The sequence below is a fragment of the Phoca vitulina genome, unplaced genomic scaffold, assembly GCF_004348235.1.
Source record: "Phoca vitulina isolate PV1807 unplaced genomic scaffold, GSC_HSeal_1.0 scaffold29, whole genome shotgun sequence".
Classification (NCBI taxonomy): domain Eukaryota; kingdom Metazoa; phylum Chordata; class Mammalia; order Carnivora; family Phocidae; genus Phoca; species Phoca vitulina.
Window position 1 is genome coordinate 17,692,749 of NW_022589732.1, and position 23,592 is coordinate 17,716,340.

The 23,592-nt window shown below is 44.6% G+C and overlaps 1 protein-coding gene across 1 annotated transcript in view; it reads right to left on the reverse strand.

Moving 5' to 3' along the window:
- Nucleotides 1-1,526: 1,526 nt before the first annotated feature.
- Nucleotides 1,527-23,592, reverse strand: part of DLG5 (discs large MAGUK scaffold protein 5) — a 218,555-nt gene continuing 196,489 nt past the window's right edge. Inside the window, exons 32-33 of the mRNA XM_032423550.1 lie at nucleotides 3,704-3,826; nucleotides 1,527-2,562 (exon numbers count right to left, since the gene is read on the reverse strand). Coding sequence (XP_032279441.1) covers nucleotides 3,753-3,826 — 74 coding nt within the window. The 3' untranslated portion in view covers nucleotides 1,527-2,562; nucleotides 3,704-3,752. The remainder of the gene's footprint in view (nucleotides 2,563-3,703; nucleotides 3,827-23,592) is intronic.

Consider the following 23,592-nt stretch of genomic DNA (forward strand, 5'->3'; position numbering starts at 1 on the left):
TAAAAAATGACCAAGTTTAAAAAAAATTATAAATCTGTATGATTAAAAAATAAATAGCATGGAAAGGTCAAAAGACAAACACGACACATATTTGATATATAAGTTAGAATAGGCTCCTTATTAGGTATTTCGTGTACTAGTTAGAGGGGGCTGGCTACTATTTAAAAAAAGATAAACCGTAAAATTCATAATGGTTCAATTAACCAGTGGTTTCAATTAACAGCACAGAACAGAACGGGTCCCCTCCTCTACATCATCCAGAAACTAGGCTGACAGAGTCCTTGCCGGCTTTGACCCTTGGGATCATGGAGGATGGTTGGTGAAAAATTCTACCCAGCTGCCAGGAGGGAGAGGGGGGAGAGAAAGAGAGAGAGAGAGAGAGAGAGAGAGAGAGAGAGAGAGAGAGTGTGTGTGTGTGTGTGTGTGTGTGTGTTCCAGGCTCGCAGCCCACTGGCTAGAGCTCAGTCACGTGGCTCCACCTGCCGTAGTGGAGAACCGCCTGCAAAGTGCCGTCCCTAGCTGGTGACCTCTTCCCAGGGACAACTCCACACAGCAGAGGGGAGAGCACACACTTCTGATGAACAGTCATCCAAACCTTACTGTGAATTTATGTCACACAAAGATAAGCAAAGGGCAAGTACTGTTAAATTAGAGTTTCATAAATCTACTTAAAAAGACAAGCGGAGCAAAGGATATGAACACACAGTTCATAGAAAAATAAGTGCAACTACCCATTAAACACAGAAAAAAATGCTAAAGCTCACTCTAAATAAATAAATAATAAAATAAAAACAACAGCAAGATAGCACTTTCTATCGATCAGACTACGAAAGATGAAAAAGGTTGGTAATGGTCGCTGAGCAGGTAGGTGCGCAATACACACTTTTACATACTGCTGGCAGGAGTATAAATTAGTGAGACGATTTTGGAGCACAATTTGCAATATCAATAAAAGCTTTAAATATATATATCTATCTTTTGTTTAACACAACAATTCCACACTAAGAAATGTATCCTCTAGGGGCGCCTGGGTGGCTCAGTCATTAAGCGTCTGCCTTCGGCTCAGGCCATGGTCCCAGGGTCCTGGGATCAAGTCCCACATTGGGCTCCCTGCTCCGTGGGAAGCCTGCTTCTCCCTCTCCCACTCCCCCTGCTTGTGTTCCCTCTCTCGCTATGTCTCTCTCTGTCAAATAAATAAATAAAATCTTTAAAAAAAAAAATGCATCCTGAAGATACACTGGTTAAAGTACAGGAAGGTATATGCGCAAGGAGACTTACTCAAGCATTTTACTTATTAGCAAAGAAGCAAAATGAGCAGATAAAAACTAGAAACAACTTCCATGTCTACCACCAAGAAACATGTAAGTTAAGGCATATGGGACGACTAACTATGCAATGGTCACTATGCAGGATATAAAAAGAATGATGTGGAGCCATTTGCACTAAAATAAAAAGATTTCTAAAAAAAGCCAGAAGAGGCTCACTTCATCATTCTTTACCTACCAGACTTACCAAATCATGTGATGCTCCCCATCCCTCTGCGAGCCCACCGTGGCATGACCGTGGCCCTCTCCAGCATTCCAAGGCCCTTCTCCCACAAGCTGAGTAGCATGCTTGGCAGGAATCGGCTGTGTTTGTTCCCAAACCTACTCATGCCTGCTGTGCCTGGTGTTAATTCGTAACTAAATACTACAAAACACCAAGTAAGTCTGAACACAGAAATCAGAGTCCTTTCCGTGAAAACTAAGGTGAATGCTTTGGACATGCTCAGTGAAAGTGAATTTCTAAAAAAAACAAAACTCAAAATGATGGCAGAATAGGTGTGAGTGAGACAACTATAAAAGAAGGCAGGAGACAGTAAGAACCTTACCTGGGAGGATTCTACCACCATAGCTCCCCAGATCTCTCTGAGTTTTCATTCTGCAATAAGAACCCTGAAACCGCAAGTTGTAGATCATGCATTAGGGATGTGGTTTTCACTGAAAGGCAACACGGGCCTCCCGGGGCCTGAACCGCAGGCAAGACAAGAGCCCTGGCCCTACATCAGAAGTCCACCTGCTGATCCCTGCTGAAATGAAGGCGTCAACCGTCCAGTTTGTAGGTGCAGAAATATTATTGCTCTAGTTGCTTGTTTTAAAGAATCTTTGTCTTTTAAAGATGTTCTAGGAGCATCAGCTGCCAAAACAAATTATCAGGGACAGGGTGGCTTGCACAACGGAGTTCCTTCCTCATGGCTCAGGAGACTGGAAGTCGAAGCTCAAGGTGCCAGCAAGGTCGGCGTCTGGTGAGTGCTCTCTCCTTGGGGTACAGATGGCCACCCTCTTCATGATGTCCTCACGTGGCCTTTCCTCGGTGGATGTGGGTGAAGAGAGAGAGTGAGCAAGCTCTCTGGTGTCTCTTCCCACAAGGGCACTGATCCCATCATGAGGACTCCACCCTCATGACCTCATCTGACCCGAATTACCTCCCAAACGCTCCATCTCCAAAAACCATCACTTCGGGGTCTGGGTCTTCAACATAAGAATTTTGGAGGGACACAGTTCAGTCCATAGTAGATGCACACTGAAATATCAGGGATTAAGCAAAATTACATTTGGTTCTGCTTCAAAGTAATAGCACGCTGGGAAGACAGATATAGATAAAATAAGCTTGGCCATGATTCAATAATATTAGAAGCTGGATTATGGGCACAAGAGGGTTCATTATACTCTTCTGCCTATTTTGTATATATTTAGAATTTTCCATAATAAATTTTAAAAAAGCCAGATGATTATATGTTCATGTTTGTAAATTAGAATAAAATATTTAAAGTATGTGTATAAAATTTTTATAATGATTGTCTTAACGTGCTCTTTAACTAGGAGTGATAACACCAGATAAGAGAGAGGGCTTCAGCTATATCGTTAGAGGAAAAATAAAAAGGTATAGATCCAGTATTATTACATTACACTTAAATATGCTGGCATCTGCAGCATGTTTAAATTTTGTCCCAAAACTCAGATAGAAGAAACATTACTTTTTTAGTGCTTTTCTGAAACCAAACTTAATCTGTTCTAGTCCTTATTTGGCAAAGGTAATAAAAATGTTAATCTGAGGCATTCTGGGACTTCTCCTCATCCCATCTAGGGAAGACAATGATCCTTCTGATCGTCCCTGTATCTTCAAGGTGGTGATGAGACACCACAATACAAGGCTCTTAAAGCCACAGACCCCACTCCCTTACCTGGTGCCTGAGGTCCCACTGTCCTTCCTCAATTCCGGCTCCCATACAGCAAGCCCCCACCACCCATACGTCCCATCCCCAGCCTTCGCACAGGGTACACGCAGGGGGTGCCCCGAGCCCCGAGGGGTTCCTGCCCAGCCCCCGCACAGGTATCCCCAGAGCTCGTGCTCCCTGCACAGAGAGAGGCGGCCCAGGAAGGGGGCGGTCAGGCCCTTCGGGGACTACCTAGGGGAAGCCTCTCTACCCCCTACTGTCTCTCTCAGTTACTCTTGCTTTTAAACCAAACTGTGTTTTATCATCGGCAGTTTAGAAAAGTCCTTTTCAGCTTCATGACCTATTATTGGTAATTCTTCAGAATTGTTACCAAATGTGGGGAAACTTCTATCAAGGTTCTTTCATATATATTAACCGGAAAATGTCACGACATTTCAAGTCTTCTGAAGTGTACAAGTCAGGGGTTTTTATGAGGCTCCCAATTACCTTTTGGAACGCAGCTGCTGGAGCTTCCAGACCTGTGGTTTCTGAGTCATCAGTTAAAATGTTGGTTTCTTAGAAGAGGTTGCAAGGCCATCATCTTTCTTGGAAGTAGACGTTGGTTTGCAGCTGGGGAGAGAAAAGAGAGCTAACAATTACCAAACACCTACTGTGTGCCATACTGTGGACTCGAGATCCTTTTCAGCACATACATTTTATCCTCTCTGCGCGCTGGGAGGTAGGTATTCTTGTCCACTTACTTTTATGGGTAGGAAAGGGCACCACTCAGTTGCATGTGGTGGGGCTGGGATCGGAACCTGACACCTTGTGGCTGTGGGCCCCAGGACCACAGACAGCCCGCAACTCATGAAGTGGGAGCTTTTGCCCCCTGCTGGGCTGAGCACTAGACCCCTGAGCACCTGTCTGGGGTCCCTGGGCCCACGCATGTTTTTTTCCCTTCTGTTTAGAAAGTTCCTGTCATTTGCTCTGCTTTAAGCAGCCATCAGGATCATCTGACTGTGGGCAATCATTAATTTTAGGAATGTTGAAGAATTAAAAATAATGCACACAAAAAGGCCTGCTCACAGTACCAGGCCTGTAGTAGGGCTTCACTACGTTATGGCCAATACCGTGATGGTCATTATTCCCTTTTCCCACTCCCCTTCCTTTCCCTCCTGCCTTTGCTTCCAGCAAAGGTTAACTGGCTCCTTCCTGCCTCCTGGCTTTCCAATTTGGGCTGCTAATGAGCAGCTGTTCCTGGAGATCAGAGGGAGTGTGGGGGAGAGGAGACGCGGGGACTCCTGCAAGGGCTCCCTCTCCCTCTAGGGGAGGCGTCTGCAGACCTAGGCCACCGGGTGCCATGGAAAGAATACCTCTGCTGACGTGCACAGCTGGAGGCCTGGCCTGGCTCTCTGGCTCTCCCATTTCGTGGCTATAAATACTGGCTTAGCTGAGTCACCTTCCCTTGCTGGGCCTCAGTTTCCTGCCTATAAAAGGAGAGGGTTGAACTAGGATGGGTTCACACTCCTCGTCAGCGCTTTCATTCAACATTCCCTGAGCGCCTACTGTGTGCCTGGCGCTGGCCCAGGCAGTGGCCCGTGAACAAGATTCAGCTGGCCCTACCTGCCTGCCGCTTAACAGAAAGCTCTTGCAGCCTAAGCTCTTGGAGTCTGAGGGTCCTCAACGTGTTTCTCCATCCCCAGACTCCTGCTCAGAGGCACTTCTCGCATCTGTTTTTAAATGACAGAACCAAAGGTGTTGAGAGCAGCCTTTGATGGACCACCCGCCCTTTACAGGGAGAAACCCAGCAGACACTCACCCCATCAGGGAGAAAATGTGAGCAAACCCCAGTGAGTCCCCCAGCTCCCCGCCCCTCCTCTCCCCTGCAGCTTCCAGGAGGCTCTCTGCCCTACCTGGGTGACTGAGCAGACAAGGCACGGAAGTAAGATTCCTGACGCTTAGCCCCTTGCCCCAGCCACGAGGGCACTCAGCGGCTGCCAGGAATGAGTACGGGTTTCCCACAGAGACACCTAGGAGAACAGCAGCAAGAGGGTTGGAAGGAGCATTATTCTGGGAGGGGAGGGTCAGCTTCCAGGGCATGAGGTCATGGGTCACACAGGCTGAGGTGGTGGAATGTGTCCTGAAGGACTTTCTTGCCTTTACTCTGGTGGCCTGGCTGGCTTGCCACCAACCCAAACATCCCAGGCCCACACCAATGAAAAGAAACTATGGCAGCCAGTCCTCAAAGCCCAGGAAGCCAGCTCATGCCAAATTCCTATCTGCTTCCTGCCCACTGCGAGGGGCCACAGCACAGTGGTGAAGCACACAGGTGCTGTGGCCACATGCCTGGCTTCAAGTTCTGGCTTTCTCACCTACTCACAGTGTGATCCTGGGCGAGTTACTTAACCTCTCTGTGCCTCAGTTGTCTCACCTGTAAAGTGGAAATGATAATAATAACTTCTACCCTATAGGGTTGTTGTGAGGATTAATGGATTCTTACATTTTGTGTGTGTGTGTGTGTCTATCATTCCATTGAATCTTCATATACATAATCTTCATATACATTATGGACATAACCCTTGTACATCTTGTATGTGATCTTCATGTACATTATATACATAGCCTTCATCCACATTATGTAACCCTCATATATATTATGTATATAATCCTCATATATATTATACATAATCTTCATATATATTATGTACATAATCCTCGTCTATATTATACACGTCTTCATAATATACTTTAGAACAGTGACTGGCACATAGTCAATGCATCACATAACTGCTGTGTTGCTAGTATTACTAGCATTCCTTCATGAATATAATCCTTCATTGTATACAGCAGGTAAGGCTTACAAATTCCCTTCACATTCATTGTCTCAAATACAAATTTGTACACTTTATTCTTTTGGCTACTAGAATGTAAGCCTCACGAGAGCAGGGAATTCTTAATTGTTTCATTCATTGCCATATCCTTGAAGCCTAGAATAGTACCCAGGACAAAATGGATGCTGGATAAATATTTGTTAAATGGGTGGATGAATGACTTAAACAGACTTTTCTGGAAAGCCTATTTATATGCCAGGCACTGAGGATTCAAAGGTAGAAACTATGGTAATCAGCCTTTGAAAAAGACCGAAATCGATTGGTAATTCACTTGTAAAGTGATAAAATGCATGACCCTGTGACAGACCAGCCACAAGAGCAGTGGGTCTCAGCAGTATTTTGCCCCAGCCTCCCCAGGGGACCAGACTCAGCCCAAGCAGAGATGGTGGCTCTGTGGCTCAGGAAGCCTCTGGGGAGGGTTGGAAGGAGAGAGGGAGTGGACGACACATGCCCTTGAGGATCACTGTGCTCCTTTACTCTACCAAAGTATCAATGTCTACTGTCCATTGGGTACCATTACGGGTTTGGTTTTGGTTTTTATTATTACATCTTAAATAAACTGCTTCCACGTTTCCATGGAGTCCTCTCTGCCCTCACCTTCTTAAGGCTATTTTGGTCTGGGCTTTTTGTACCATCTAAGACAGACTGTCCCATCCTCTTATTATGTTCAATAAAGTCTTCATACAGGGGCCTTGACCAAATCCATCTCCCTTAGACACAGTTGGAGGGAATGGTGGAAGAAGATACTTTCCTTCCCCCTATCATTGCTCCTCCTTTTCTTCCTTTGATATTGTGGACCGAGCAGTGACTTGGGAATTGAGTGACGTGGGTTCAAGTCTCAGGTGTGCAGTAGGGAAATGCAAATCAAAATCACAAGGAGATTCCACTTCATGCCCGCTCAGGTGGCTAAAACCAAAGACGATGAGTGTGGGTGAAGAGATGGAGAAGCTGGAGCCCTCGTACACTGCTGGGGGGAATGTAATGTGGTGCAGCTCCTGCGGAAAACAGTGTGGCAGGTCCTCAAAGGGTTAAACTTAGACTTACCATATGACTTGGCAATTCTACCCCTAGGTGTGTACCCAAGAGAAATGAAAACGTCTGTGCCCAGACGTTCCTAGCAGCATTATCCACAATAGCCAAAAAGTGGAAACCATCAAAATGCCAATCACCTGATGGATGGATGAATAAAACCTGGCATATCCACACAATGGAATATTCCTTTTCAGCCATAAAAAGGAATGAAGTTCTCATACACGCTATAACATGGATGGACCTTAGAAACATGGTAAGTGAAAGAAGCCAGACACAAGAGGCCACGTATTGTGTGATTTCTGTGAAATGCCCAGAATAGGCAAATCCATGGAGACAGAAAGCAGATTAGTGGTTTCCAGAAGGAAGTCCATCCCGAAAATACATCTGGTTGAAACATGGTCATCTTATTAAGTCCATACCATACCCTCAGAAGAAATAGAATTTTATTTAAAAGTCACCAGGGATTGCCTGTTTAAAGGGCTCCTTCTGGAAACCCATCCTGTGTAAAGTGCCTAATTACCTACTAATGTACTTTTCCTTCCTCCAGCCTAATTTTCACATGCTGAACTTGCTTCAAGTCAGGTGTTGCTATATTCTGGAATGGGTGCTGTGCTTACCAGGACATCACCCTGCCAACTGCCTGCTGGTGAAAATATTTCAAAGCACTTTTCCAAGTATAAACAAAGCTCCGAATAAAACCTTCTTCTCTCGATGTCTAACTCTGTGATAAATTGGCTCCCTCCCACCCCTTCTTTTGAAAGTGCCCCTGAACCAAATCAAATGAGGACAGGCTCCATCTCACAAGCCTGAGTAAGGAAGCAGACAATAATCTTTTAATGGAATCCTATTTTTCAAACCGACATTTAGCCTACGCGAAGCAGACATGGAAGCAGAGAGGATGAGGTGGGGGCACTGGGAGGCTCTGAGTGTTTGGAGCAGGAGGCCAACAGGAAAGCAAGCTTTGCCTGCTGGACTGGGAGGTGCTCATGGTGGAACTAGCAAGGAGCTGAGGCGGCAGTGACCCCATCTCCTTCCCTGGACAATGGCTGATGAAAGCCCCCTGGAAAAAAAAAATCATATGGGAGTGGAAAATCCTTAACAATGAAGTTGGAAAGAATATTAGAGCTGCAAAGGACCCTAGCAATTGTTCTTCAATCAAACACCTCATTTTACACCTGGTGGAATGGGGGTGAGCCAGCAGGGGGAAGGAAATGGCCAAGGTATACTTGGTCCAGGTGATTGGGAGTGGGGCCAAGGGAGCAGGCATTAGATGGAATCACCCAGGGAGGAGGCTGTTCACTTCTCAATTCATTCCCAACCGTTCTGACGATCTCAAGGAGAAAGCCTTCATGGGAGCAGGTCTATCTTGCCATCTCCATCTGGATCCAGACGACGTGGTGGGCAACAGTATCCAGCTAGGATTTGGTAATACTGCTTTAGTTTGTTGTCGTGGCAATGGTGAATTTTTAAGCATTATTTTCTATTTATAACATGCAATTCTGGCTTCCCTTTATGATACTGATTTCAAGTTTTCTTTAAACATACATTTATGTCCAAAAGAGTGAATTATTTAAAGAAAAAATAGTGTATAAATGAACAGGACACCAATATGTCAAAAACCTGGAAGACAGCACATGAAGGGAAGCATTCATCTAGTGCAAACTTACAATAGTTATGTGTATTGCCATTCCTCCTTTAAACACACACACACACACACACACACACGATCCCTGGCAAGTGTTTATCCAGTCTCAGCTTGAATATCGCCAGTGACAGAGAGCTTACTACTTTTCTACTGAGTTTCTACCAATCTATAGTAGAACATAGCTCCATATTCAAAATAAGAAAGCATTTATTTAATACTTCCCAACATAACAGTGCCCCACCCCCAGCCCTATTGCTGCCCATCGCTGCCCCTTGTTGAATGGCTAGGATTTGACCCTCCTGCCTGGCAGATCCAGGGCTGAGCTCTGTGGGTGACTGGTGCCAAAATATAGATTTCAAACTCAAGTTTGGTGACAGTTGGTTGATAATGCTGAGGTCCCAGCTGAAGGGAGGGAAAGAGTTTTCTCTCTCTCTGAGTCTGTGCTTGGGTGGAGGGAAGGGAAAGGGCCAGGCAGGCCAGGTGGCCCCCCTGGATGGACAGGACTTACAGGGCCATGCCGTGAATTCTGGGGCCACAGAGAGGGAAGGAAGGAGAGGCTGGGACCCCCCTGAACACAGACCTCTAGGACTTCCTAATTTTCTGTGGAAGCTTGTGATGCAGAGGGACCTTGAAGCCCATGGGTCAGCCTCAGAGGTTCTCACTGCCACACTCCCACACGTGCGCACCCACACACACACGTGCACTTACACACACACACACGCACACGTGCACTTGCACACAGTCACTTAGGGGGCCCTGCCCAGGAAGCAAAAAAGGTCTCTCTTTCCACAGAGGACTCCTGGCGTGTCATTTTGTGGCCAGGCCACCGTGTGTTGTCAGGGGTCCCCATGGTCCTGCTGCCAGGTGAGCCCCCAGACCCCTCACCGTTCCAGGCCTGCTTCCTTCCCGTCAGCTCCAGGGATGTGCTGCTTCCAGCTCCTCAGGCAGCTCCCAGACTCAACCTTCCTGACTTCCTTCCCAGCCCCAGCGTCCTCAACTGTCCTTCCTTCCCCTCCTGTGATCCAGGTCACAAGTCCCTTTTCTTTCATCTTGGCACAGCTGCCAGTCAGCACACAGAAGGGAGAAGTGAGAAGTGAGCAGACCGACAGACAGCAGGAGGTGATGTTTCCAGCCTTTGCAGAGAGGTCCCTCCTGCTGGGTGCTAGAGCCAGCCCCCATCCCTCTGATGGCTCCAGAAGTCTCCAGCACTGTGCTGTGACATTTATCCTTGCACCCTCCCCCGCCCCCCGACCCAGTGGGGGCCCTTCCGTCACCCAGGAAAAGTCAATTAAAGGCATTCTGTGCCAGCTCAGAAGTCCCTGGAAGCACAGGTCCTGTCCTTCTAGCTGGCTCTCAGCACGCGGATGCCTTCTCTGGCCACCCCTCGGGGATGGCGGTGACTGGGAGAGGCCGACACCTGGGGATTTTCCAAGCCCTGGTGATAACATCTATGCAAAAAGTTGGATTTGGTTTTTCCTACTTGAGACTTTTTTCAACTGATCTGAAGCAAAAACGTAACATGTGTTTCTTTACCCAGAATTTTAAGCAAAAAGTAATTTCCCACTTTCCGGCTCAGACTTAATTCAAATCTCTTGTAATCCCCCACTCTGGGATCAGGACCACAAGCGGCCAACCAGCCCGGGCGGGGGGGGGGGGGGGGGTGACCAGGAGCAATGTCTTCTGGGCCAACCCCCTCTCTGGCAGTCCTTAGAAGGTGACCGCCTCTGGTCTCCTCGCCCACTCCCATTTGCCCGGCAGACCTGCGCAGGGTGGCAGAAAGCCAACACCAGGAATGACAGTCAGTTACTCCTAGAAAGGGACACAGCCCAGTCCCCACAGGTCAAACATAAACAGAGGCAGGTGGAATGGTGTCGGTTCCCTCAAGCTGAAGGCAGACCATCCTCAAGTTCCCAAAGACCAGCTCTATTCCATGTTGCCTGTTGGATGTGGGAGAAGCCAGGGAAGCAAGGAGGAGAGAAGATGGGAATCATTAGTCTCAAGACTCTTGTTCTCCTGAGAGGAGTGAAAAATGGTGCAAGCTTTCAGGGGACCTTTGCCGTGCCAACCAAAATATTTCATAAACAGGCAAGACTAATTCACGGTTTAAAAAAGTAATACCAACAGCAGTTACCTGCGGGGTTGGGGGGCGGAGATTGACAGAGATGGGATGTGAAGGAAATTTCTGGGGTGATAGGATTCTACCTCAGAAGAAAAAAACTGCAAACAAATAGTAAACTCTCAAGCAATGCTGTCTAGTAGAACACTTCTGCGGTGATGGAAGTGTTCTGGGTCTGTGTCATCCAGGACGGTCCCCACCCATCCCTGTGGCTGTGTGGTGCCTGAAATCAGGCTACGGAACTGGGAGCTGTGGCACAAAGGCTCTCGCAGACCCTCGGAGCCCTGCAGCCGGCCAGGGCAGGGCCGCCTTCTCTTTAGAGACAAAGGCCAACTCACCTAAGATCGTACACGGCAATGAGCTGGTCAAGGGCAGAGGGCTCCCCGTCTCCCGATTCTGAGCTGTGCGTTTGTTCTCCGGGTGCCCCAGACAGAAAGAGCAGCCTCAGAGTTGTGGGCAGGGGCGCCCTGAGGGTGGAGGGGAGAGTCCCAGGAGTCCCAGCCCTGAGAGCACAAGCTTCTTTCTTCAGGGGACAACCTCTGGTCTAACAGTGACAAACTCAAGTACACACTGACCCTTGACATTTTATAACCCACTTTCACACACAGTCTCTCATTTCGTCCTCATAGCCTGGAAGACATCCATCCTTCCTTCCCTCCTTTGCAGCCAAGCGGTGGTCAGCGCATAAGGTGGGGGCGGGGGGTGCGGGCAAAAAGTCTAGACTCTGAGTCAGACTGCCAGGGTTGGAATCCTGACTTACCCGGCCCATGAGTCTGTAACATGGCACATCTTCACCGCTCCGTGCCTCAGTTTCCCAACTTGTAAAACTGGAATGATGATCGTACCTGCCTTGCTGGGATGTCATGAGAATTAAGTGAAACAACCTGACCACACAAAGCCCTCATTATGAGTATTATCATTACTGCTGCTGTTGCAATTATTGATTGGGCATCATCAGCGACAGCGCCAGGACCGGAGGCGGTGCCAGGGGCCAATTCAGAAGCCCCAAGGAGGGCAGAGCCCTGGGCATCCGAGTCGGCGCCAAGCCACCCAGACTCCGCAGGAGGGGGGATGGAGTTACCGGCACCCTCTCTCCCCTCCCAGAGCAAACACCTGAGCTGCGCTTGGCTCTGACATGTCTGCCCTTAGAGAGAGATTACCTTTTGCTCATGAATCTCCCACCTGGAAAATGTCCCCTCCTGAGCTGACTGGCGTGATGGATCAGTAGGACCATCACCGCCATAGTTAATGGTCCATCTCCTGCTGCCCAGCAAGCAGCACACCGGCCCTCCTCTCTGGAGGCTGCAGTCAAGAGGGGAGTTTACACGAACAAATTAATGTAGGAAAAAGGGACTTCTGGGGCCTCCCATCTTACCAGCAGCCCACCCAGGTGGGAAGACGGGCAAAGCCATCACTAGTAACCCGTGTGCGTGAGAATGTACGTGTGTGAGAGTCTTTCCATTCACAGAGCATCTTGCTTAGGAGCTAATTCGGTAGCTATAAAGGCCTAGAGGGCAGGTATTTTTATTCCTAGTTTTGAGATGAGAACTGAGTCAGTGAGGGGCTAAAGGACCTACCCAGGATCAGCTGTATTAAATCTTGCTGAGTATTACCAGCATCCAATCAATAATTACATGTCTGGAAAGTTCCCTGAAAGCACCACCTATAAGCAGAACGGGCACTGCTCAAGTCAGAGCCAGGAATCCGTCCAACAGGGTCCTCCTGGCTCCGTTTTTTTTGGCCCCACACCCAGGCATGGTCATTGGGCCATCCCCCAGAAACAACTTCCCCCAGCGGATGGGTGGCATAGTCCGTTCTAGCGGGAAGACCAGTATGGAGAACCTCTCTGTGCTCAGCATGTGTCTGGGGCAGGTTGGGGGTGGGGTGGATGGTCGCAGGGACACCCAGGTTGCAGAGGCTGGCTTTGCAAAGGTAATAGGCATCCAGTTGCTTAGACACCAGGGCTCCAGACCAAGCTCTCATTCATGTCCACAAGTGGGGAGAAATATCTATTGATATTTGGCTGCAAAGATAATGCTTTGTAAGTTTAAATGACATTGTGTGTCTTAATAATGGTAATAGCTTCCATGATGGAGCACCTCCTATTTGCCAGGCCCCATGCTAAGTGCCATAGACCGCACAGCCTCAATCCAACCTCACCTTCATTGGTAGACCCCTTGTGAAATAGACAGCTCTATCATCAGAGTCTTACACGTGAGGAAGGTGAGCCTTGCCAGAGAGCCACGCGCTTAGCTACTCGGTGGTGGCGCCAGGATGTGAATCCAAGCAGTGCGATTCTAGAGCCTTCTGCTGAACTGTCACTGTAGGTCTCTCGCTACAAAACACACAGCACACACCAAGTGAAATATTTCATTGAAAACCCAGCTGATCAGCTTTAGCCACAAAGGTATAAATAAAGTTCTTCTCTATTCAATTTACTAATCATCTGTCCACCCCCAGCCCAATACTTTGGCCACATTTTTGTCCATAGCAATGGCATAAATCGAATACACCAATCTTGGTCTATCTGAGCATACAGGGTTCCTAGGCTGCAATCTGGGTCTTGAACTACATTGTTCCATTTTGTGGCCAATTCAGAGGGCCCCTAGGCCGGACATCATGCTGTGCCCGGGACGTATCATCTAGAGTAGAGGGCACTGGGGCTTGAAATAGGGCTCTGTCCTCTAGCAGCCATATGTCCTGGGGTCGTCCCTTCACTTCCTTGCAGCCTGGTCTCATCTGTCCAATAGGCTCTAGAACGCTGCCTTCCCCAGCGTGGCAGAGATGACATCATAACACATGGCTCTATCACTGACTGACCACTTGCTCCGTGCCGGCCACCATTCCTACCTTATCTAACTTGATCCACACAACGAGCCTGCAAGGTAGGTAATACTACAGCCCGCATGTACCGATGAGGAAGCCGAGACTCAGGAACAAATGATTTGTGCAGGGCTAGACACGGGATAAGTGGCATGCCCATGTCCCTTCTAGACAAGGCCTTGCCCTTGAACCACTGAAGGGTCTGCGGTAGCCTGTAGAGCTCTGCAGAAGGCAAGGGCCCAGCAGAAGAGTGGAAACGTGTCCCAGCTCCTAGCACCTGGTCTCCCTGGGCGGCCTGGCTTCCCGGCTAATCCTGTTCTCTTGGTCTTAGGCTCACTGGTTCAGAGGTATGGAAGACTCCATGTCCTCCAGCCCGCTTCTGCCTGATGGTGCCCATCTCTGGAACATATACTCGTTGATTCATCAGCCAGCTCTGTGCAGCTCTCAACATAGGGCAGGGTTTTGACGAATGTTGACCCGGAATCCCATGAATGTTCCATCCCCGTGGCCGTGGAATCCCGTACCGGTGATGCCTGGCGGGCCCAGATCAGACATTTCTTCCCTGACACCAAGGCGGAACATGTGGCCCTCCCCCGCTGGCTCGGGCACATCTGTGCAACTGCCTGAAACGAAGCAAGTCCTGAGACTCGTCAGGCAGATCGATGCTGAGCTGCCTCGGTAGGAGCTCATTAAGGGTTTGCTTCTTCCGGGACTGCTTGAGAGCCCCCTCTCCTTAGCCCTCAGCACGGTCGCATCCGTCTTTCACCATCCCCACCCTCAACGCCCCCGTAAGCACACTGCTGTAGTGTGCGGCCCTGTTCTAAATGCTGACATGTACTAACGCATTCGTTCTCATGACGGCTCTTAACCACATGCTAGGTTTGCTGGGAAGAGCCCTGGTTTATATTGTCCTATCATTTCACATCACATCACATCACATCACACTGTTTGAATCAGTAATACAATTTCATGGTGAAAAATACAAAAGGGATACAAGGATATAAGTCAGCCTGGACCCAGGATGAGCTGTCCTACAACAGTTTCTAAATAGGAACCAGATGGGGTCCTCTTTCTCCTCCAGTGGCTAGCTCTCCACTGACCCCGGCTGTGGCCTGGAGCAGAGCCGAAGACTTGCTATCCTTGAAGCAGAACCATGGAGCCTAGGCTAAGCTGACGCTTCCAAAACTTGGATCTCCCAAGGACCCTGTCCCAATTTTTGCCCCCTTCACATAGTACCTCTACTTTTTAATTCTTAAGAATTATCTTTAAATTACCTCATTTTAATTTAAATAATTTTTAAAGGAAACATAGTATCACTATCCTAAAAGAGACAGTGCAGAATAGCTCCTAAGAAGGTGGGCTCTGGATTGAAGCCAGGCTTGTGGCATATCCCTCGCCATAAGGAGGAGAAACTACAAAAATAAGCACAAAGGAAACCAAACAATTTATGAAACATTAACCAGAGACTACCTGCCTGAGGCCCAGTTTTCTCTTTGTTAAAATTGAGATGAACAAAGGCCAGCAGTGCTGAAAACCTATAAACCCCAAACGAGATGTAGTCCCAAGCATTGAGGAGAGCTGAAAGGAGAATCACCGTCTCACCCTGTGATGCACTGTTGCCTTTGCCACCCCTGCGTCCATCTACAATCAGCCTGCATGTTATCTGTGTCACTCAGTCCACGCTCTGGGAGACGTGAGGTCAAGCAGGAATCTCCTGGGGGTTGTGGAGGAAGGTACGCCTCTCTGGCAGAGGGGCTTGTTGATTTGACAAGGTGCTTTTTCAAACTAGTTGTCCCAGATCCCTCTCTAGCTCTACCCCCATTCTGCTGTGTCTGTTTTCCCCAGTGAGAATCACTATGTCCAAGGAGAGCCACTCTTCGTGGGAGAGTGTTGCTCGTGTGGACAGCCTAGAGGCAGGAAAGGGGTTGAGACCAGTGTGTGAAAATGCACCTGAGTGGAGCCTCAGGGGTCCCTTGCACACACTGCAGCATTTGAGGGAAATTTCTATTTGCTTTATTAAATTCTTGACCAACCCAGTGAAAAATTCAGACATATGATGATAAAACCAAAGCAAGCCACAACTAGCTTAAATTGCACAAGGTAGTAGATGACATTAAGGAATTAGTATTAGTATTGCTAGGTAGGATGATTCTGTGGTTATGATTTTTTTTTAAGTCTGGATCTGTTAGAGAAATATACCAATGTCTTAGATTTGCTTTAAATTACTCCAGTGAAGGAGGGGCAGGAGGAGGAGGAAGGAAAGGAGGAGGAGGGAGAGGGGAGGAGATGGAGGAGGAGGGAGGGGGGAGGAGGAAGGGAGGGGAGGAGGGGAAGGGGAGAAGATGGAGGAGAAGGAGGAAGGGGAGGAGGAGAAGGAAGGGGAGGAGGAGAAGGAAGGGGAGGAGGAGAAGGAAGGATAGGGGGATAAGGGAGGGGGGAGAAGAGGGAGGGGAAGGAGGAAGGGAAAGAAAAGGAGAGGAGGAGGAAGGTCTGGAGGAGGGGGGGAGGAGAGGGAGGGAAGGCAGAGGGGAGGGAAGGAGGGGCAGAGGGAGGAGGAGAAGGTCAGGAACAACAGCAGAGGGGGAAGAATATATTTTTAAAAGGATGAAAGAATATTGATATTTAGTGAAGCAGAGCAATGAACACATAAGAATTCATTATGTTGGTTTGATATGTGTGTGATGCATATGAGTTATGATTCATATGTATGTTTTGATACATAGATCCATACATACACACATTTCCATAATAAAAAGTTTTCTTAAAAAGTTATGCTTACTACATTCAAAGAGATAAAAGAAAAAAAATTAGCAATGCTAGCAAAGAAAGAACTAGAAACTACAAAAAGACATACCAGGGCGCCTGGGTGGCTCAGATGGTTAAGCGTCTGCCTTCAGCTCAGGTCATGATCCCAGAGTCCTGGGATCGAGTCCCGCATCGGGCTCCCTGCTAGGCAGGGAGCCTGCTTCTCCCTCTGCCTCTGCCTCTCTCTCTCTCTCTCTCTCTCTCTGACTCTCATGAATAAATAAATAAAACATTAAAAAAAACCAAAAAACCAAAAAAACAAAAAAACAAAAAGACATACCAGACTCGAAAAAGAAACAAATAGGAATTCTAGAACTGAAAAATATAGCAACTAAAAGTAATAATTCAATAGATAGGTCAATATTCCTAAGCAGATAACTAATGAATTGGAAAATTAATTAGAAAAAAAATTCTCCAGAAAGAAGCAGAGAAGGGAAAATATGTATGAAAAAATACAGAAGTATTTTTATAAGTAGGTTTTTTATAAGTCAAAGATGAAGGTTCTAATTTCTGGGGTCAACACCAAAAGAATATTACAATTTGTATAACTTCCAAGGTAACAGAGAGTTTGAAAGGAATGATAATATACTCAATAAATCCAAAGAGCAAGAAAAGAGGAAAGGGGGAATTACACTAGGCAGGAAAAACAGAAAGAGCCTGGTAAAATGGTAAATTTAAACTTAAATATATTAGGAACTACAGGGACTCCTGGGCAGCTCAATAGGTTAAGCGTCTGCCTTCAGCTCGGGTCATGATCCCAGGGTCCTGGAACCAAGTCCCACATCGGGCTGCCTGCTCAGCGGGAAGCCTGTTTCTCCCTCTCCCTCTGCCTGCCACTCCCCCTGCTCATGCTCCTACTCTCTCTCTCTGACAAATAAATAAATAAACAAAATCTTTCAAAAAAAATAATTTATTTAAAAAATATATTAGGAACTATATTAAGTAATTAATTAACATGTCATTTATTATTGATATAAACTGTTAGTATTTAAATTTATACTATTATAACTAATATATGAATAACATATTAAAATATATGCATTTAAGGCTATACATTTCCCCATAAGCATACCTTTAGCTGTAACCTACATATTTTGGTATATAGTATTTTCATTATCATTCAGTTTCAAATTATTCACAATTTTCATTGTGATTATTCCTTTGGCTTATGTTTATTTAAAAGCAAGGTTTAGATTTCCAAATTTATGGTAAAGTTTTTAATTATTTTTTTTCTAGTTCATTTCTTTCTCTTTTTTTTTTTTTAATATTGGGAGGGGAAAAAACCCTCTGCATTATTTTAATCCTTTGACATTTTTTTGGATACTTGCTTTATGGCCCAGGATATGGTCAAGTTTTTATAAATATTCTATGTAAGTTTGAAAACAGCGTGTGTTCTAAAGTTATTGGGTGCTATGTTCCATATATCCATTGGCTCTGGTTTGCTAATTGTGTCTAAATCTTTTTTACTTTTGTCTAATTACCTAATCAGTTACACAGAGAAGTGTGTTAAAATCTGATTATGATTGTCAATTTTTTCTTTTAGTTTGTCAATTTTTACTATGTATTTGAGGCTAAGTTATTGAGCATATAAATTCGAATTGCCTCAATTTTCTGTTCATCTGCCTTCTACATGGAGTTTAAACATTTACAAAGAAATAATGCCAAATTTTTCCAGATATTAGAAAAAGAAGAAACACAGTCCAACTCATATTATGAAGCCTACAGAATTTTGATACCAAAACTGACAGAAATACTAAGGGAAAGGCAAACTATGGGCCAAATCTTGTTCTTGAGATTTAATATTTTATTCAGGCAAAATTCATTAATAAAATATTTGCAAGTTAATTTCAACTGTCTCTAAAAAGGATAATACACCATGACCACACTGAGTTTTATTCTAAGAACACAAAGACGGCTTAACACTGTGCCATATACCACAATAACTAAATAAAGGATAAAAATCACGCTACCATCTCAATAGATTCATAAAAAGCATTCGATAAAACTCAACATGGATTCACACGTTTTAAGAAAATTCAGACAAATAGGAATAACAGGAAACTTTGTTATCTGATAAAATGTACATAGACTTCGATTGTTCTAGAGATTCAAGAATTCTAGATTGTTCTAGAAGGCAGGTGGCAGCCTCAGATGGGGTGACCTGAAGAGTTTAATACAATGACTGCTTACAAAGGTGGGGGAGCATTTAAAGAAACTAACAAGGTGTAATGTAGTATCCTAGAACTAGTAATGGGCAGAAGGAACTGAAGAGGCGAGAGAAGGGAGCAACTACTATAAAATGGGATGAGTGGCTATATGGAGGGGGCTACATGACATAAGCTGCGGCCTTTGGTAGGACACACCTCGTCTACGTGACATGGCAGTGAGGTAGTCTGGGGACTAAATACCTCAGCGCAATTCTCCTCCCTACCCTATCTCACAACAGTGCCTATAATTGGCCACAACCAATCTAAACCAAAAGGGCAATGGAGCCCATTGACCCAGTCCCTACCCCAAGTTGCCTCTTGGGGTACAGTACAGCTGGAAAAGTATGGAGAATGGATCTGGGGAAGTAAACAAAAAGCATTCAGCATAATCTAATCTACTCATAAAATGTGGAAAATTTTCCGTTTTGAGATTTGGAACAAGACAAACACATTCCCTTCAATTCAACATGGTACAGGAAGTAGCCGGTATAAAAGGCACGAAGAAGATATAAAAGACACAGGATGAAGAAGGAAGAAATAAAAACAATCAGGAACAGATAATTTGATTGTGTACAGAGAAAATGCAAAATAATGTGCAAATAAAATGTCAGAATTAATAATAAGTTTAGGTTGTTTAATAAAATCTCAATAGACAAAAATCAATTGCATTTATATATACTAGCAACAAATAGCAAAAAACAAAACAAAGAAAACCCTGATACTTAGGAATTCATCTGAGTATAAGACCTTGCAGAAAAACAATGAAACACTAAGATGATCAATGAAAGAAGATATAAAATACACAAAGCTGGGAATGAGTCTTGTGGATTGGAAGACTTCTATTTTAAAGATAACAATGCTTCCCAAACTGTTCTGTATATTTAATGCAATCTTGATCAAATCCTAATAAAGAACTTTTCCAAACCTGTGTGGAGAAGTAAATCCGCCCACCACAAGGGTAGACTGTGGCTGCCACAAGCGTGTCTTGCAGACCTCCAACTACAACGAAAATAACCCACCAAGGACCCCAGTGACCGCATGCATTTAGGGAAACTACAGCAGACCTGCTCTTGGGAGGCAGGGACCCTTCTGATTGCCAGCTTTAGCTTTAGGAATCTCCAGTATTATCAAACCTTTCTCTGACGACACAGTTGCTTCCAATTCCACCCAATTTTCTCTTCGCTTTACTTGGAAGCCGATTGTGTGGCAGTCCAACAGCTTCCCGGCCTTAGGAAGCGCCCTCCCCGGTTTCTCTCACATAAGCATTTCTCTTAATGACATTTAGTTATTAATTTTTAGTGCCATCTTAGTGTCTGCTTCTTGGAGGACTCAAACTAACACAATTCCAAGATGTTCAAGAAGAAGTTGGGGCAACATGCTTGACTTCATATCAAGATCTGTTATAAAAGCACAGTAATTAAAACAGGGTTGTTTTGACACAGGGTTGGACAAATCAACCCAAAGAATAGACCAGAAGACCCAGAAATCTTGCAAGGCATGAGCACACCCACACATACACATACAAACACACACACACAATTTAACAAATGTGGCTCTCAAACAGAGTGGAAAAGGAACTGTATTTTAATAAATAATGCTAGATATTGGGTATCCATACAGTGAGAAAAAAAATGAAATATCTACTTCACACTTCACACAAAAATTAATTCCAGGTATATTGTAAACCTGAATGTAAAAGAAAACAATAAAGCTTCTAGAAGGTAATATGGGAAACTATCTTCATGGCCCTAGTGTAGAAAAAAAAATCTTCCTAATCAAAACACAGAAAGACTAACCAATAAGGAAAAGACGGTTATTTGGATCCCAGTAAATTAAGAACTTCATGTTCATCCAAAGCAGCCATTTAAAGATTGAAAGACAAACCACAGAATGGGAGAAGATCTTTGCAATGCATATAACTGATGATGGGATCACATCCAAAATATAAAAAGAACTCCTACAAAACAGCAAGAAACAAATAGTTCAAGAGAAAAAATGGCAAGAGTCTTGAACAAACAATTCACAGGAGGAACTCAGCCCCACTTATTATCGGAGAAATGCAAATTAAAATCACAGTGAGATTTCACTATATGCCCACCAGAATGGGCAGGAAGTACAAAAGTACAAAGGCTGACAAATATATAGGCGTTACAAAAACATACCAATATACACTGTTTGAACTGATGAATCCAAGTGTGGGTGAGGCTGGGAAGCAATGGGAACTCTCATACTGAGAGTAGAAGTGTAATTTTGGTATGACCACTTTGGAAAACAGGTTAGCACTATGTACCGTAACTGAAGACAGGCACACGCTAGAATTCAGCAATTCGATGTTTGGTGGAACAAAATGCACAACCATAGCAATGGGATTCCTACAGCCCCAAACTGGAAATCACACCAATGTCCATTAATAACAGAATGGGCAAGTATATTGTGGTAACTTCATACAACGGTCAACTACACCAAAACAAAACTGTAGCACACTCCTGCTACATAGAAGTATATGCATGAATTTCTCAAACGATATTAAGATACACATTTCAAAAAAACACACACATAGTAAGATTCTATTTATAAAAATTCAAAATGAGGCAAAACTGTATTGTTTAGGAATGAGTACACATATGGCAAAATTATAAAGAAGAGCATACTTACCATAGAAGTCAAGATAGTGGTATCCTCTAGGAGAAAGTTATACATAGTTGCTTGGTGGGTTTTTTTTTTTTTTTTTTAAGTAATCTCTACGTCCCATTAGGGGCTCAAACTCATGATCCCGAGATGAAGAGTCGCATGATCTACCGACTGAGCCAGCCAGGCGCCCCAGTATCCTTTAGGAGAATGGGAGGGAGAGGTCAGCAGGAAGGGGCATGAGGTGAGGTTTCAGAGATGCTGGCAAAGAGTGATAAGTAAATGCGTTTGCTTTTTAATTATTTATTGACCCATAAAGTTTTGCTTTATAGACTTTTCTGAGTGTTCGTCATATTTCAAAATAAGGAAACTTGACTTGGCTAATTGATTTGGCAATGAGAACCAGCTTTGTCAGCTAGGATATTCAGTGGACATTTTCCAAAGGTTTGGATGAAAATATGTTGAAAGCTTGCACTGTGACAAAGGCATTGCATCAAAAATATTATGTTGATAAAGGCAAATTGAAATTTATGTTTGGATTCTTCCCAACTCCTTTTGTGAATGTCAGTTTAAACAAATGTCGCCCTGTGAAGGAATGAGAGGGTAATTAATAGTCATTTGATAGGTCTTGGTACATAGCCTTTGTGATATACTTCCCAGAAACTGAGAATGTGAATTACTCTAATGACTGAGTTGCAAATCGTTTGCAAATCAATGGTTTCTAATTCTTTGTTTTCAACAAAACTAAAGAAGGACTTAGTCAAAGGATTAGCTGATAGAATGTTAAAAATGGTTTTTTGATATATATATCATTGTGATTTTTAGCATGTATCTCATAAAAAGTTCAAAGAATTATATGACAATGCTATAACAAAACATGTTCTACTTAGGGGCGCCTGGGTGGCTCAGATGGTTAAGCATCTGCCTTCGGCTCAGGTCATGATCCCAGGGTCCTGGGATCAAGCCCCACATTGGGCTCCCTGCTCCGCAGGAAGCTTGTTCTTCCTCTCCCACTCCCCCTACTTATGTTCCCTCTCTCGCGGTGTCTCTCTCTGTCAAATAAATAAATAAAATCTTTAAAAAAAAAAAAAGTTCTATTTCTATTTACCTGTTTATGTGAATGAGGTTTCCTAGGGCTTACCTCTACAAAAACCATCAACAGGGAGAGAAATTAGCTGAACCCTGTCTCGTTCTAACAATAATACTCAACCACAGATAAATGATACTCAACCACAGATAAATGAACCAATTAATTTTTAAATGCCTAATTCATGTTATTAAGAAATGGATATCCAACTTTTAAGTTACAGGTTTATTATTTATAAAAACTTTATGTTGTTTTGCTCAATTGTATATTCATTAAAATTGCAATGTAGTTCAATCCAGGTCAAAATTTTCAATCTCTAAAGATACATGGTTACACGATTTTAATATGTGTGTGTGTGTGTGTGTGTGTGTGTATAATCTTATTGCAGAGACACAAGGTAATCTATAAAAGACTTTTAAGCATAAAAAACATGTTAGAATGAAATTCTATAAGGTACATAGAATGGACATAAGAGTTCAAGAAAAAAAATGAATGATCTAAAATCTGACTGCTAAAGATTTTGTTCGTGTGTTTTTTATTTGAGTACAGTTGACGTACAATGTTACATTAGTAATTTAACAAGTTTATATATTACGTTCACCACAGGTGTAGCTCCCACCTGTCCCGTTACATTGCCATCAACAATGTCATTGACTGTGTTCCCTATGCTGTGCCTTTTATTCCCGTGACTTATTCATTCCATAGCTGGAAGCCTGGATCTCCTACTCCCCTTCACCCATTTTGTTCTACCCTTCACCCTTCTCCCCTCTGGCAACCATCAATTCGTTCTCTGTATTTATAGGTCTGATTCTGCTCTTTGTTTGTTCATTTGTCTGTCTGTTCCAGATTCCACTTATGAATGGAATCATATGGTATCTGTCTTTCTCAGTCTGACGTACTTCACTTAGCATAATACCCTCTAGGTCGGTCCATGTTGTCTCAAACGGCACAATCTCATCTTTTTAATTTTATTTATTTATTTATTTTTAAAGATTTTATTTATTTGAGAGAGAAAGAATGAGACAGGGAGAGCATGAGAGGGGGGAGGGTCAGAGGGAGAAGCAGACTCCCCGCCTCCCCGCCGAGCGGGGAGTCTGATGCGGGACTCGATTCTAGGACTCCAGGATCATGACCTGAGCCGAAGGCAGTCGCTTAACCAACT